Source organism: Aspergillus aculeatus (assembly GCF_001890905.1).
Source record: "Aspergillus aculeatus ATCC 16872 unplaced genomic scaffold ASPACscaffold_2, whole genome shotgun sequence".
NCBI lineage: Eukaryota > Fungi > Ascomycota > Eurotiomycetes > Eurotiales > Aspergillaceae > Aspergillus > Aspergillus aculeatus.
In genome coordinates, this window is record NW_017962977.1 from 1573382 (window position 1) to 1588357 (window position 14976).

A 14976-nucleotide genomic window follows, 5' to 3' on the forward strand; every position below is an offset into this window, starting at 1 on the left:
GATTTTCAAAAAATAAAGTGTCGTGAGCACTGATGGCTGCTGAGAAAAGGTTGAACTCAAACTGGACTGCGACGGTTCGGAGTGGAGTTTTGGGTCCCGATATCTGATACAGTCTGTCGTAGACCTCGGAGATCAACCATGCCACTGGAGCTGGTAATGGCTAATGGCCTATGATGTGACGACAACACACCACCTGAAAACACTGCGAAATCGTAAGCCCGAGGATCAAGACCCACGAATGAAGAGCGCAGTGAAACGAAGGCTGCATGAATCAGTCGGGTGGGGAGTAGTTCGAGCTGATCGCATTGCTCCATCTCCGTCTATCGCAGTCAAGGCGGTGAGCGGTGAGGTCACATGGTAGTGGTGGTGGTTGATCGATTTAATAGTTCCTATTCCTGTTGCAAGAGCTATACTTCAACTATTTCCTTGTTGCTCGCTCCAGGGATCTCCGTCTGAGATACAAGGCTGGTATCAGTCGGATCAGCATAATAAAGAAACCGCTTCCTAGTTTGCGCCATCTCTGTGACGGTTTCCCCTAGCTTGTTGGCCCGCGAAGGACACGATACAAGATGCCCGGCAAGATTTCAGAGGAGGGGATCTGTCAGTCGGTCCTTACTTTCGTGACTGACGGCACTTATCCTTCCTCAGAAAAGATCATTGCGGCCGAGTTTCCTGTCTCTGCACTGTCTAAGGAATTGGAGCTGATCTCAAAAGCTAGAGAACAAGTTGAGGTGAGTTGATGATTCGAGACGCGAGCCCCGCATCAGATCCAGCTTATCCCAGTCCTGCTAATGCCCATTCCAATTGCTCGACAGGCCGAAATAAACTCTCTCAGTCGCGAGAACAATTTTGATGCGGACGGTTGGATCTCCCAAGCGAAACAACTTCATGCAGACATTGAGCGCTCCAGGGTCACTGCCCGAGAGATCGTGAAGCAACATGAAAATACCACTCCTCTACAGCTGAAGGTGGAGGATGCCGCTGCGAAGGTCGGATTGATTGAGACTGAAATTGCTTTCAACCAGGCGGTGACCAGTGCTCTGGAGGAGGTGCAGGGGCTCTGCCGGCAGCTGGAAGATGGTCGGTCAGCACTGGGAGAGGGCCGGATCATGGCCGTGATCGACACGCTAGAGGCAGCTGAGCTAGCAATGAGACAGAATGATCACTTTGCGAACACCAACGTCTTGCACATCCTGTTGGAGAATGTCGCCGGTCTGCGAAAGCAGGTCGTTGATGTCATTCTTTCTCAATGGAATGAGCAGCTGAAGATTGAAAGACGGGAAGGGAAGTTAACCGCTCAAAAAGACGGTAATAACCCCTGATAAACGTGATTGCTGATTGATTCATTGGATTATTCTAATTCAAATCGCAGGTGACCGCCTAGAAGAAACGATCGCAGCCCTAAACAGAATGGAGATATTCGTCACTGCGCGCGACAAGTTTGCAAAAGACATAATGATTGCATTACTAGACCCAATCTTGATGCGAGGCGTTGATGGTCAAAGCCGCGGGATTCTGATTTCTGAATCCTCAGTTCAAGTGGAGTCGCAAGCATCGAAAACCTCAGTCCCTGAAGTCCTCGGACACATAAGCAACCTTCTTGGTTTCTTGCGACAGGCTGTACCAACCTCCGTTGTCGACTCATTCTCGGACTCGCTGATTCCCTCATTGTCCTCGAAGATGATCAAATCGTGGCTGTCACCCTCCATCCCCATCGAGCTGGGAGGGCTTCAAGACTTCGAGCATACCCTGGATTGTGTCCTTAAATTCACAAAGTCTGTGGAGGACCTAGGCTGGCATGGCTATGAGGAACTTACTTCTTGGGTTAACCAAGCTTCTCGACTTTGGCTTGCCAAGCGGAGGGTTAACTCTCTGGACCAAGTTCGTAAAGTCCTCGCTGCGAGCCAAGGCAGCACAAAGCAGGTGGAAAAGGTCGAAGTGGAGGTAGTATCTGAGCAAGATGACACGCTATTGGAGAACGCCCCAGCCGATGACTGGGATGCCAGCTGGGATGACGACAATGCAGGTGAAACTGAAGGCAAGGTTTCTAAAAGTCAAGACGACGAAGAGGACGTGAGTGCATGGGGGCTCGATGACGATGACACCGAGGAACAAAACTCGAAGTCTCAAGTAGGCGCTCCAGCTGAAGACGATGCCGGTGACGCTTGGGGCTGGGGAGATGACGATGACGATGACCAGAACGTCAATCAACCACAGCCCGGAAAGTCGCAAGCCAGTCAGCACGCCAACGGCAAAAGTGCAAGGCAGCCTACTTCTTCGAGGGAGATAACTCTGACCGAAAGATACACTATCACGGATATACCTCATTCCATCGTGGATATCATAAAACAACAGATCGTTGATTCCCGAGCTATAAATCAGCCTGAGTGAGTTACTATATGCATTAAGGCAGTTGCTTCCATGCTAATACATTTCAGACATTCACATTCCCGCGTGGTATCGTCTGGGACGGGGCTGCTTGCACTCCCAACCCTGATCCTCGCCATGTTCAAGGCCACTGCCTCATCCTTCTATGATCATAAATTGAATGCTGGGCAAATGTATCTTTACAATGATACTCAGTATCTTGCTGGCGAAATACGTACCATCATGGAGGCGCACCAGCTTACACGATTACAAGGCGACATTGATGCGGTGGAGAGATTTGGCAAACTCGCATATAGCAAAGAGATGCAAACCCAGCGCACCATTGTGACTGATCTTCTCGACGGCGCCCAAGGATTCAGCCAGTGCTCTGAGCAACCGTATCTGAGCGAATGTGAGAATGCAGTCGCTGCCACCGTTGACAGAATTCGGGGTGTCTATGCCGAATGGCAGCCGATTTTATCGCACTCAGCCCTTCTTCAGTCAATCGGATCCTTGGTCTCGACCGTGATCAGCAAGATGATAATCGAGATTGAAGACTTGGGTGACATCTCAGAACCCCAGTCGCAACGACTTGTATCATTCTGCAACCAAGTTTCGAAGTTGGAAGAGCTGTTCATGCCCGAAGCAAAAGACAATACTGAGCGTGTACCCATGACTGCGGTCTATGTGCCAACTTGGCTCAAATTCCAATATCTCATCAATATTCTCGAGAGCTCGCTAGCCGATATTAGATATCTCTGGGTTGAAGGAGAACTACGCCTGGAGTTTTCGCCCGAAGAGGTCATTGACCTGATCGAGGCGCTGTTCGCCGAATCCGAGTATCGGCGGAAAGCGCTTGCGGACATCCGACGGGAATCTCGGGGTCAATGGAGATAAGTTGGATCAGGGAAGATCTGTGTATATATGACACCGTGTACGAGGGAAATATAAATATCTTCTGATTTGGTCTTCATTTGTGTAGAACTACTGAGTATATTGCTTGTTATCAGCATGAGGGCGGTCGCGGGGGATCTCCGCGCTTTGCACATCTGGCCGCATCGCCCGCCGTATTTTTTCTTCTCCCTCGGCGGAGTTTTCTCAACGGCGACGAAGTGCGCCTCTGACCACAGTCCCATAATATACCCTATCTTTTCTGGTAAATCAGTCTCAAATATGAACGGGACTCAGGATTCTTCGTCTGCTGCGAGTGCGCAGAGACAGGTGCGTGTGCAGCTTGTCAGCAAACAGGAAGACATTGCGCTTCCTGAGAATACCGGCCCTATCTTGGTTCCTACTGGTGAGATTACCTGCTAAGTCATTGATGCGCCAGCCTCACAATGCTGATATCTTTATGATTCGTAGGTCTGCGCAGATATGCACTCTCGACGCTAGTTAACAACCTGCTGGCGAACGACAAGCCGGTACCTTTCGAGTTCCTGATCAACGGAGCATTCCTCCGCACTTCCATTGATGAATATTTGACCGCCAATGGCATTTCCTCTGAAACGACTCTGGAGATCGAGTATATCAGAGCCTTGATTCCTCCACTTCACATCGCCTCTTTTGAGCATGACGATTGGGTCAGCGCCGTGGACGTGCTTTCTGCGACATCATCTGCTGCCTCTTGGGCATCGTCATCGATCTCTCCAGGCCAAGAAAGAATCCTCTCCGCTGGCTACGATGGCTTGCTTCGGGTGTGGAATATGTCTTCTCAGATAGTTGCGACCTCCCCGTCTGCTGTAGACGGTGGACACAGCGCATCCATCAAGGCCGCCAAATTCTTGTCTCCCAACTCGATCGTCTCGGCCGGTCTGGATCGCACTGTGCGTCTGTGGAAGTACACTGAGAGCGAAGATGGGTTCTCTGGGAAGATCGCTCCTCAGCTTGAGCTGTACGGTCACAAGTCCGGCGTCAACTCGTTGGCCGTGCATGCGCCTTCGAACCGCATTTTAACCGCCTCCTCCGACCACGCTGTTGGTTTCTGGTCCGCTAAGAAATCAGACGCCCCAGCCGCCCCGGAGAATCTACTGCCCTCTGCCGCCTCTAGAAACTCCAAGAGGAGAAAGTTGAACTCCTCCATCAGCACTCCTCAGCGCGGACCCTTGGCTCTGCTCTCCTCCCATACCGCTCCAGTATCGGCCGCCATTTTCGATGCCAAAGACTCAACCGTCGGTTACTCAACTTCATGGGATCATACTCTCCGCACGTGGGATCTGGTCACTGCGGCACTTGTCGATACTCGGTCAACGTCCCACTCGCTTCTCTCCCTCGAACATCTCCCCGAGCACCACCTCCTGGCAACAGGAACTTCCGCCCGCCACATCACTCTCATTGACCCCCGTGTCTCGGCGACAACTATCTCTGCCATGACCCTCCGCGGCCACACGAACGCTGTGGTCTCCTTGTCTCGCGATCCCCACAGCAGTTACGGCCTTATCAGTGGTAGTCACGATGGTACGTGCCGCATCTGGGATATCCGTGCCACCAAGACAGACAAGGATGGTGTTGTTGGAGAAAGCGTCTACTCGATCACCCGGAAGAGCCTTGAGGAGGCGGGCAAGGCCGACGCCAAGCGCGTGGGTGGCGAAGGAGTCAAGGTCTTTGGCGTGTGTTGGGATCGTTCTGTCGGCATTGTCAGTGCCGGTGAGGACAAGAGGATCCAGATCAATCGGGGAGAGGGTGTTCTGTCTTCCGCGTGAGGCAAAGTGTTGCACATATGGTTCTGGCGTTCTTTCAATTGTAGGATGAAAAAGTTTGGTATTTGGCTTCTATCGGAGGAGTCCACTTGTATGAGTTGGCATATCTTTTAGCAATACACCACTAATTGCTTCTTCGGAACACAATGCTTAGATCCGCAGTTCGTAATCAGACATTTCATTTGTCTACATGTGATACATGCCATCGAATATTGAGGATGGGTTCGGGGTGGTTCTAGTGAAAAATATACAGGTTACAGAGTAACAGCAAGAAAGAAAAAAAAAAAGAACAAAAAAACGATAACGCCAATCCATGCCCTCACGATAAAAGAGCCAAGCGCAAGACTCGCCAATCGAAACAGAAACCCATCGCCTCAACCAAGTCGTCTCTCGATACGGTTGAACTTGACAGCGTTCTTGATCTATTGTAGGGTCCCCGATATTAGCGGATAGTTCCAATGGTGACAGGCATGCTCCCCTGGAAGCAGAGTCGAAGCCCGCAAAATACACCCTTCCCATAAAAAGAAAGGGTATTAGTGACAGAAAGGAATCCACCCACCTGGTTTCGTGTGTTCTGTCCCCGAACGGGCAACCCCAGCGCATGGCGACGACCACGGTAGGTACCGGTTTCCTTCAACCGTTTGATGTTCTCGAGGACTTGTCTGCGGAGGTCGTTCTCAATCTTCATGTCGGACAGGGCGGCCGTGATATCAAGGACCTGCTTGTTGCCCAATTCGCCGACCTTGCATGCTGGGTGGATGTGGAAGCGGGCGAGGAGGCGCGAGGAGGTGTGGTTACCGATGCCGAAGAACGATTCGAGGGATTTCTGGACTGCGGTCAGAGGGGACGGTTGACTCGATTAATGCTAATGCAGGTTGCTTGCCTTGACGAGGTTCCGCTCGGGGAAGTTGACGCCTAGGATGAAGACCTGAGAGAGAGTGTTAGCGGGGTGCGGAGCTCAATTGGCAGACACTTTTTCTTTACCATCTTGTCTAGTACGAAAGCCTTTGGCTTTTGGAAAGAAAAAAAAAGGACTTGCGATGGGAGCTCGATCTCGTCGCTTGCGCTGCCGGGTCTCTCTCTCAACTGCCCGCCGCGATGATTGAGGCGCGGAAGAAAATCCGCCAGTAACAAAGTTTCTCCGGGGCAAATGACGGTAAGTTTCAAGATGCTGTGACGCTTGGCCGGATGATATCCATCCCTATTGCTGGGCGGGATGTATGGATACCAGTACTATACCCTATCGGCGAACCGCAAATTACACATTCTTACCACCACTAGCACTGCGCTTTCGGAACCTTGAATATCATGCATCTTACCGGATCAGGAATGATGGGCTTGGCACCTCCGCAGTAGGCCAGGAAGTAATGCAAGCTGGCCTCGATGCGGTCCAATTGCCTCTCTCCTCAATTGTCTGCAACTGTGCCTTCCTTCATCTTACCCCCAGACAATCGCATTCGAGGTTCAGTTTTTTGAAGTTATTCTTCAGTAACCATGAACTTCAGAAACCTTTTCCTGTCCTTCTTCTTGGTCCTGGCGGTCGGGTTCGCCCTCGTACACGCCGAAGAGGCTAAGCCTCGGGGCCCGAAGATTACCAGTAAGGTATGAGATGCGAGCTATGAGCTTGAGCGCTTGCCTCAGGGATGCTGGAGTATTCCATGTTCCGGGACAATGGGTGCTGATTGATGCTCAATGCAGGTTTACTTCGATATCGAGCATGGTGATAAGCCCTTGGGCAGAGTTGTCCTTGGTCTGTATGGCAAGACTGTTCCCAAGGTATGTGGATAATTATTACGCAGCTCTGTTTGTAGCGGACTCAATGCTAACTCATTTCCCCATCCTAGACTGCTGAGAACTTCCGGTATGATTCTCTAAGCCTTGTTCCAGCTAGGTTCCTGATCACCACTAACGTTACTTACTGTTAGGGCTCTCGCTACCGGTGAGAAGGGCTTCGGTTATGAGGGTTCTACTTTCCACCGTGTCATCAAGGACTTCATGATCCAAGGTGGTGATTTCACTCGCGGTGATGGTCAGTGGCCATTCCCTGTCATTTTTGGTTGCGTGCGATGAGTCTAATGCTGATTGTGGACAAAAACAATTAGGTACCGGAGGCAAGTCCATCTATGGCGAGAAGTTCGAGGATGAGAACTTCAAGCTTAGGCACACTCGCAAGGGTCTTTTGAGCATGGCCAACGCCGGCAAGGACACCAACGGATCTCAGTTCTTCATCACCACTGTCCCCACTCCGTGAGTTTTCATCCTTCCCCATGACAACGTAGCCGCTTGCTGACGCTTGCTGATTTCCCTCGAAACAGTTGGCTCGATGGCCGTCACGTTGTCTTCGGCGAGGTGCTCGAGGGTTACGAATTTGTTGCGCAGATTGAGAACGTGCCCAAGGGCCGCGGCGACAAGCCCGTGGAGACGGTCAAGATCGTGAAGAGCGGCGAGCTGCCGGTGGAGGAGAAGGCTGAAGAGAAAGGTAGCAGCCACGAGGAGTTGTAGACTGGCCTTCCTGCGGTCTGCGCTTGCTTCTAGAAGAGTAAAGTCTGCGATGTGCTGATATCTGCTGTGTAAAGAAGAAATGATCTCGGAGATCCCGTCACAACCTTCGGCAACTCCTGTGGCTCCAGCGGTTGCCTCCCTCATCACTTCTGACAGCTACCCTTATATTTACCCGAAAATTGCGGCCCTCGCTCTAGTCGTTGGCCTGCTGCTGATCTTGATCAAGCGCAGCACTCCGGGACAGCGAGAGAAGGCTGAGAGAAGTGTCGTTTAAGATCGAAGACGGACGCTCCGCCATGCAGCAACGGTTTCGTACTCCATAGCTTACTATAATCATTCAAAGAACTAGTGCAACCATAATTCCGTCCCTCTGTGTTCGATAACTTATAGAATCCGCTACCTGGTAGCTTGTGACCCTTGATGCATACGCAGCCATTCGGCCGTGCTTACACCGGTCTTCTTATACGTAACACGTTTCAGCCCTGCAAGACTAGACTGCCGTCAAGTCTTGCCAACTTATCACGAAGAAGTCGGTCAGAATTTCAAGAGGACCATCCAACTTTAGACCAGGCAGTCGGACATACGAGGGAAGCCCTTGCTTTATCTTTGATAATGTTAGCGAAACCCCCAAGTAATACAAGGCATTCCCATTCTGGCCAGCAGAGTCCAATGCTTTTTATGCAGCACTGCAGCGACGTGGAAAGGTTCGCTGTATAATCTCCGTACCACGTCATGCGGCCCAGGATCATGCCATGAGCCTCCATCAAGGTATGGTACCAGCTCTGGGTATGATTCAAGCGATAGCCGCGCCTTTTCACTTGCCTTTGCAGCGCAGAATATGGTTTTTGAAACTGTACGAGAGACAAGCGCACACAAGCTGAAGGTTTCGATTGTGGAGCGGTGACCATGCCACCACAGTTCTCATCCAAGGGTTTGGCCACAAGCACATTTGATCCCCAGTCTATTTATTAATAGCATTGCCAATGTCACAACCTGCCTTGGACACCGTACTCTGCACTTCGATATTTCCGACCAGGAGTGGTCGGTCTTGTACCCTTATGCACGATGATGGCAGGATCCTGGCAGCCGGCTACTATATAGACTCGCTCTGAGGAGTGTGGATAGGTGATTGGATATTTCCGCCTTTTTTTTTTGACTAAGCTGCTAAGTGAGCGTGACGATGTTGCCATCACGTTGTCGAAGGCAAGGGACAAACGGATGAAAGACATACACCACACTGTGGAGATAGAGTACTTCCAAGATGTAACTGCATGTCAGGGTGGTCGAGGAGATGAGATACGGCATCCTATACTAAAGTGGCGGGACGACTGAATGTGTAAACCGTGAGCTAGAAGCAAGCCACCTTCGAGGACTTTCTCAACCAATTCTCGAAGAGATACATTGTATACACGCGTTTACCGTGGGTAAGTATAGGTACGGTTCACATGTGTCGAGTGATGAAGCGGCGGCAAGGAGGCGACTTGGCTATCACGACTAAGCAGATACGTCACGGGAGATTATTCTCAGTTGCTCGCGGTAATCCTCCGTACCCGTAACGCTGGAACATCTTTTAGCTTCTCTGCCTGAGGCGTCACAATTAAGGCTTCGCCGCCGCCCCAAGATTTTGTTTCGCCCCCTCCAGATTGGCTCAGTCATGATCTGTCCAGGATGATGTATGTATTGCAAGATAGTTATCCTTTGGTGCATCTGACTTAATGAGCAAAATTGGACTCAGAGAAACTCATAGGATAGATGATCATTTGAATTGTTGATGTTCTTACGAAATCTACTTACTACTCGTATGTACTGTAATCAAGTCAAAATAAGATCTTGATGAAAGAGATAGACAAACAGCCAACACCAGCGCAAACTACTAACACAGTGCATTCGTTTGGACTGGGGTCCAGCCCGAAGGCTAACTCACTTATCGGCAGCACAGCCAAAACAAGTTGGATCCCTCCCGCCGCCACCGTGTCCGTGTTTGGCTGGCGTCTGGTACGAATTTTTCTTTTTTCTTCTTCCTTTTCTTCTTTTTCTTCTTTTTTTTTTTTTTTTTTTTTACTTTACATGGCTGTATTGCTGGTCGCCTCTGCCCCCTTCGCTTCGTTGAAATTTACACGTTAAACCTTTTTCCCCCTTCTGGGTCCAGTCGGTTCCCCCAATAAGCAAGCCAACCCGTTCAATGCTAACCGCTGAACAGCCTTGAAGATTCTTACTTGGTAGGCACAAAAAAAGTGACAAGAGAGGAAGAATGGTCGAAGGTGGCTGTTTACCTACACACACACACCTGATAATTGTCCAGTAGTTACATGCAGCAAATGTGAAAGGAAGTAGTCAAGCAGTTGAACATATGATGATTTTTAATCAATGAATTTGTAGTCATCCTTTCTTTGCCTCTTTTCAAATCTCTGCCCACAAAAAAAACTCTCTTCTTCTTCCTTCTTTAACTACTACTTCAAACCAAAAAATACCACCCACATCCCACCCCCCTCTCTCTCCCTCCGCTGCTAAAATCCAAATCTGGTTTCAATTTTTTTCCCTCTCCTCTCCTCTCTTCTTACTCCTCCCCCCCCCCTCTCCCAACATATCTCCACACCGTATCCTCACCAACTCTCCTACCACCTCTCTTCCACCTTTTTTCCTTCTTCTTCTTTTTTTGCTACACCGTAATAGAGGTTTAGATCTGGGAGATCGCCTTGTTTTGCACTTTATCAAATTCTCCCTCTAAGGTCTCTCTTTACTCCTTTCTTTCGTCTTCTGACACTGTGTCACTTGCTGTCTTATTCGGTCTCTTGTGTATTGCCACTCAATAGAGACACGGAATTTTTTTATCTGACGTCCTCATTCCTTTCGTCCTGTTCCCATACAGAAAAGAAAAGGAATCCTACATCGGACGCGATTCTGGACAGCAACCTGTAATCGCTGCATCACTTTGATATCTTCGCGAAACACAAAAAGCATTGAGATTTTTCCTCTTGTACGTCCTTACACACCCCCGGCTACGATTGCGCCACAACTGCAAAACAATCCACTTACGAATTCATCTGTCTCATTCAGTTCGTGAAACACCGCAAATATGGCCGACGGTTTGAAGATGGGAAACCTTTCCCTTAACGAATCCCAGCATGCGCCCGCTGCTCCCGCCAATACGGGTCGCGCTGCCTACATCCCTCCTCACCTTCGTGGACGCCCGATGGGTGCGAACATGGACGGCGCTCCTGCTCCTGCTCCTGCTGCTGCTGCTGCTGCTGCTGCCGCCGCCGCTCCTCCTCCCGGTCCCGCTGCCAACAACTCCTGGGGTAACAGGTATGTGATATCTCCCACCTCCCATAATTCCACTCGTTCTCGGTGGCACGAAATAGGTTGCCTCCTCAGAACTGTCCACAGCCGCTGACTTGGTATGCTTTTGACACGACAGAGGAGGCCCTCGTGGTGGAAACTGGGCTAACGCTAACGCTCCTGACTTCAGCCCTCGCGGTCCCTCCAATGGTAACCCTAACTGGACATCCCAAGACGGTCAACGCCGGCCCTTTAACCCAGATGCTTACGGAAACCCAGGACACGGAGGCTCCTATGGCGGTAGCTCCGGTGGCTCTGCCCGCGGCTCCGGAGATGGCCAGTGGCGCGACGGCAAGCACATCCCCGGCCCTGCCAACCCCCGCTTGGAACGTGAACTGTTCGGTGTTCCCAACGATCCCACCAAGCAGAACACGGGTATCAACTTCGCCAACTACGATGACATCCCCGTGGAGGCCTCCGGCCACGACGTCCCCGAGCCCGTCAACACCTTCACGAACCCTCCTTTGGATGACCACCTGATTGCCAACATTAAGCTGGCCTACTACCAGACCCCTACTCCCGTCCAGAAGTACTCCATCCCCATCGTCATGAACGGCCGCGACTTGATGGCTTGCGCCCAGACTGGTTCCGGAAAGACTGGTGGTTTCCTCTTCCCCATCCTGTCTCAGGCTTTCCAGCACGGTCCCTCTGCGGCTCCCGCCCAGGCCTCCGGTCAGTTCGGCTATGGCCGTCAGCGTAAGGCTTACCCCACCTCCCTCATTCTGGCTCCTACCCGTGAGCTTGTCTCCCAGATCTTCGATGAAGCCCGCAAGTTCGCCTACCGCTCCTGGGTCCGCCCTTGCGTTGTCTACGGTGGTGCCGATATCGGTTCTCAGCTCCGTCAGATCGAGCGTGGGTGTGATCTTCTCGTGGCCACCCCCGGTCGTCTGGTCGATCTGATTGAGCGTGGTCGTATCTCCCTTGTCAACATCAAGTACCTCATTCTTGACGAGGCTGATCGCATGTTGGACATGGGTTTCGAGCCCCAGATCCGCCGTATCGTTGAGGGCGAGGATATGCCTCACGTCAACGATCGTCAGACTCTGATGTTTTCTGCCACTTTCCCCCGTGACATCCAGATGCTGGCCCGTGACTTCTTGAAGGACTACGTCTTCTTGTCCGTTGGTCGTGTTGGTTCCACCTCCGAGAACATCACCCAGAAGGTCGAATATGTTGAGGACCACGACAAGCGCTCCGTCCTGCTCGATATCCTCCACACCCACGGCACCACCGGTCTCACTCTGATCTTCGTTGAGACCAAGCGTATGGCCGATTCTTTGTCCGACTTCCTGCTTAACCAGCGCTTCCCCGCCACTGCTATCCACGGTGACCGCACCCAACGTGAGCGTGAGCGTGCCCTGGAGATGTTCCGCTCCGGCCGTTGCCCTATCCTGGTTGCTACTGCCGTTGCTGCTCGTGGTCTTGATATCCCCAACGTCACCCACGTTATCAACTACGATCTGCCCACCGACATTGACGACTATGTCCACCGTATCGGTCGTACTGGTCGTGCTGGTAACACTGGTATCGCTACTGCTTTCTTCAACCGTGGTAACCGTGGTGTCGTCCGTGACTTGATTGATCTTCTCAAGGAAGCTCACCAGGAGGTTCCCTCCTTCCTTGAGAGCATTGCTCGTGAGGGCAGCGGATACGGTGGCCGTGGCGGTCGTGGCGGTCGCGGCCGCGGTGCCAACGCTACCCGTGACATGCGTCGCGTGGGCGGCGGTGGCGGTATGGGCGGCGGCGGCTCTTTCGGTGGTAGCGGTGGCAGCTACGGTGCCCCTGGCGGTGGCTACGGCGGTGGTGGCAGCTTCGGCGGTCCCCCCTCCTATGGCGGCGGCGGCGGCGGTGGTGGCTATGGCGGCTACAGCGGCGGTGGTGGCGGTGGTGGTAGCTACGGAAACCCTTCGGGCCCTACCGGACCTTCGTCCTGGTGGTAAATTCGAAGTTGTGATTTCTGACAAGGCCGTCGGGTCTGATTGGCTCCTTCCATCTCTTCTTTGTCTGTCCCAAATAACGGACATGAGCAGAACGAGCCCCGGGTCTACCTTCTACTCCCTTCCTTCCTCCCTCCCACTCTCTCTTCTTCTCGGGCCGGCTTTGTCATGACTGCCACGACTTCCCTCTAGACTTTTTCTTTTCCCTTCTCTCTCTTTCATGTGACTGTCTGATGTCTTTTTTCTCGTTTGATGTCCCGGTGTTTTCATTTATCCATTTTATCTACCGCAGAGCATTTTGTTATTTTCCTTGTTTTTAGACATGGGTTTTCGATGCGGTCCGATCTCCTCCTCTCGCTGCTCCTGGTTATGACCTTTTTCTTAATCGAGAGCATTTGGGTCGGGCATGGATGTCATAGAATGCGTTTGTGTTTCTCCTGTGACCGCTTCCATCAAGATACCCTTTTTGTTCTCGGGCGGCCCTGTGGAGATCTGCTTGAAAAGACGCGTGCCGAGCGGGTGTGCCGGCTTTTCGTGCTCTGAAAAGTGCTTTTATGAGTTGTTCCCTGCTTGGTGCTAATCAACTGCATCGACCGTGTCTCGCAACATAGATTTTTTTTTCAGTTTCGGTATCTCATGGCGGATTTCCATGTGCCATTTCTTTCCTTCCATCACTGTGATTTGCTATCTACCTCTGTTTCTCTTCCTGGCTGGGTGATTTCCTTCAGTCTGGAATGGTCTGTCCCGGGTTGCGCAACTGGTCTTGTGCCATGGATTTGAGCCAGAGCTTTCTCTCGGAAGCCTGTCCCTCGTTTTTCTTCACGCGGGCACTGGTGCCTCGGTTATTGCATATCTGGGAATGGTGGTTTACTGGTATCACAGACAGATGGAGCCGATAGAGGTGGTTTCTCTCTGATCTGCTTTTTGCATTGTGTATGGCGTTGGCTTGAGCTACTGTGTGCACCAAATGATTCTCTGCACCGGGGTCCGTGGAGGCTGACACTGGATGGGATCTCCTTGTTTCTGTTTTCATATCTCGGATCCGTGGAGGATACGCTGCTTTAGACGGCGCTACTTTGTGGGGTGTTCATGGTTTCTCAGGTCGGTAGCAATTCGAGGCCAACTCTCTTGTTGATGTGCCTCTTACACAGAACGCTACTAGCTATTTACTCCTTGCCTGAACAAAAAAGAAAGTTTGAGTCATATGCATGTGCCTTGGGTTCTCTTCTAAGCCCATGTCGTAGTGATTCTATATTGAGTGAATGAGGAACTGTTGGGTGTTAGGGCTATTCTCAGAGTCCTTGTGATCCAGCTGGTAACATAACACTCTTGGTAGAAAAGTTTCCACCCGGAGATTTCTTCTAGAATTTCAGGATACGCCTACAATATCTGGAATTTGGTTAACATCGAATACATGGGGATCACCGTCGTAGCATGCTTTACTGACCATATAGAAGTAGATAGCCGGGATGGGGCAGGCTCTTCTCACCACTGCAGATCAAACAATCGATAGGACACTGAATAGACTCATTATCCCAACACTGTTCTATGGTATTGTTACCTGCTGCTGGTAAGCAGTGATAATTATTTTATTTGAGTATGTGAGTGAATAACGTAATCGGTAAGCGAGCGGAACGCGCAAGCGAGTGGAACGCCCAACTCGTGACTTCCGCATTCCACCAAAACATGAGGCTTTTGATCAACGAAATCAACCACCAAAATGGCTATATCGTCAAAAGAACGTAAGGAACAAGAAGGCAGGATCCTCTTAGCCATTGAGGCTTTAAAGAATGATCAAATTCCGTCATTGCGAGAAGCAGCGCGCGTTTTCAACGTTCCGCAAACCACCCTCTGGAACCGCGTTAAAGGAGTCAAATCACGAAGCGATATACGTGTCGTTTCGTGTAAATTGACTCTTGCAGAGGAGGAGACGTTGGAACAGTGGATTCTCTCCTTGGATAAGCGAGGGCTTCCCCCCAGGCCTTCCCATGTTCGTGAAATGGCGTCTATATTGATCCGGAAACGAGGAGCCTCGCCGGAGGCATCGGATGAGGCTTTAGTAGGGCAAATGGGTATACAACTTTATTAAACGCCATGACTCTTTAAAGACATGTTTCTCTCGCCGATATGATTAT

The 14976-nt window shown here is 51.1% G+C and overlaps 5 protein-coding genes across 5 annotated transcripts; 4 read left to right on the forward strand and 1 right to left on the reverse strand.

The window, feature by feature from the left end:
* Positions 1-381: 381 nt before the first annotated feature.
* Positions 382-3336, forward strand: ASPACDRAFT_111882 (uncharacterized protein). The gene is made up of 4 exons (XM_020195593.1): positions 382-731; positions 816-1308; positions 1373-2387; positions 2439-3336. The coding sequence occupies exons 1-4, from the start codon at positions 570-572 to the stop codon at positions 3262-3264; spliced, it is 2496 nt and encodes an 831-aa protein (XP_020060154.1). The 5' UTR covers positions 382-569; the 3' UTR covers positions 3265-3336.
* A 143-nt stretch (positions 3337-3479) lies between these two features.
* On the forward strand, positions 3480-5222 carry ASPACDRAFT_1863434 (WD repeat WDR12/YTM1 family ribosome biogenesis protein). Its single transcript, XM_020197820.1, has 2 exons — positions 3480-3664; positions 3730-5222. Exons 1-2 carry the CDS (start codon positions 3541-3543, stop codon positions 5064-5066), a joined length of 1461 nt encoding a protein of 486 aa, XP_020060155.1. The 5' UTR covers positions 3480-3540; the 3' UTR covers positions 5067-5222.
* Positions 5223-5305: 83 nt separating this feature from the next.
* Positions 5306-6120, reverse strand: ASPACDRAFT_75338 (mitochondrial 37S ribosomal protein uS13m). Its single transcript, XM_020204430.1, has 4 exons — positions 6048-6120; positions 5947-5991; positions 5623-5889; positions 5306-5485 (listed from the first exon to the last, which is right to left on the reverse strand). Exons 1-4 carry the CDS (start codon positions 6048-6050, stop codon positions 5438-5440), a joined length of 363 nt encoding a protein of 120 aa, XP_020060156.1. The 5' UTR covers positions 6051-6120; the 3' UTR covers positions 5306-5437.
* A 360-nt stretch (positions 6121-6480) lies between these two features.
* On the forward strand, positions 6481-8335 carry ASPACDRAFT_75340 (peptidylprolyl isomerase). The gene is made up of 7 exons (XM_020204431.1): positions 6481-6665; positions 6762-6839; positions 6908-6924; positions 6989-7092; positions 7166-7310; positions 7379-7542; positions 7640-8335. Exons 1-7 carry the CDS (start codon positions 6558-6560, stop codon positions 7837-7839), a joined length of 816 nt encoding a protein of 271 aa, XP_020060157.1. The 5' UTR covers positions 6481-6557; the 3' UTR covers positions 7840-8335.
* Positions 8336-10641: 2306 nt separating this feature from the next.
* On the forward strand, positions 10642-12844 carry ASPACDRAFT_21748 (DEAD/DEAH box helicase; the record flags this gene model as incomplete). The annotated part of the gene is made up of 2 exons (XM_020199054.1): positions 10642-10871; positions 10984-12844. 2 exons carry the CDS (start codon positions 10642-10644, stop codon positions 12842-12844), a joined length of 2091 nt encoding a protein of 696 aa, XP_020060158.1.
* Between the last annotated feature and the right edge of the window lie 2132 nt (positions 12845-14976).

Coding starts and splice junctions, on each gene's coding strand:
- ASPACDRAFT_111882 (XM_020195593.1), top strand. CDS start 570: ATGCCCGGCAAGATTTCAGAGGAGGGGATCTGTCAGTCGGTCCTTACT. Junction 732..815: donor AAGCTAGAGAACAAGTTGAG/GTGAGTTGATGA, acceptor ATTGCTCGACAG/GCCGAAATAAACTCTCTCAG. Junction 1,309..1,372: donor GTTAACCGCTCAAAAAGACG/GTAATAACCCCT, acceptor TTCAAATCGCAG/GTGACCGCCTAGAAGAAACG.
- ASPACDRAFT_1863434 (XM_020197820.1), top strand. CDS start 3,541: ATGAACGGGACTCAGGATTCTTCGTCTGCTGCGAGTGCGCAGAGACAG. Junction 3,665..3,729: donor CCCTATCTTGGTTCCTACTG/GTGAGATTACCT, acceptor TATGATTCGTAG/GTCTGCGCAGATATGCACTC.
- ASPACDRAFT_75338 (XM_020204430.1), bottom strand. Junction 5,890..5,946: donor CCGAGCGGAACCTCGTCAAG/GCAAGCAACCTG, acceptor ACCGCAGTCCAG/AAATCCCTCGAATCGTTCTT. Junction 5,486..5,622: donor GACAGAACACACGAAACCAG/GTGGGTGGATTC, acceptor ACCCTACAATAG/ATCAAGAACGCTGTCAAGTT.
- ASPACDRAFT_75340 (XM_020204431.1), top strand. CDS start 6,558: ATGAACTTCAGAAACCTTTTCCTGTCCTTCTTCTTGGTCCTGGCGGTC. Junction 7,093..7,165: donor TGATTTCACTCGCGGTGATG/GTCAGTGGCCAT, acceptor AAAAACAATTAG/GTACCGGAGGCAAGTCCATC. Junction 7,543..7,639: donor GGAGAAGGCTGAAGAGAAAG/GTAGCAGCCACG, acceptor TGCTGTGTAAAG/AAGAAATGATCTCGGAGATC.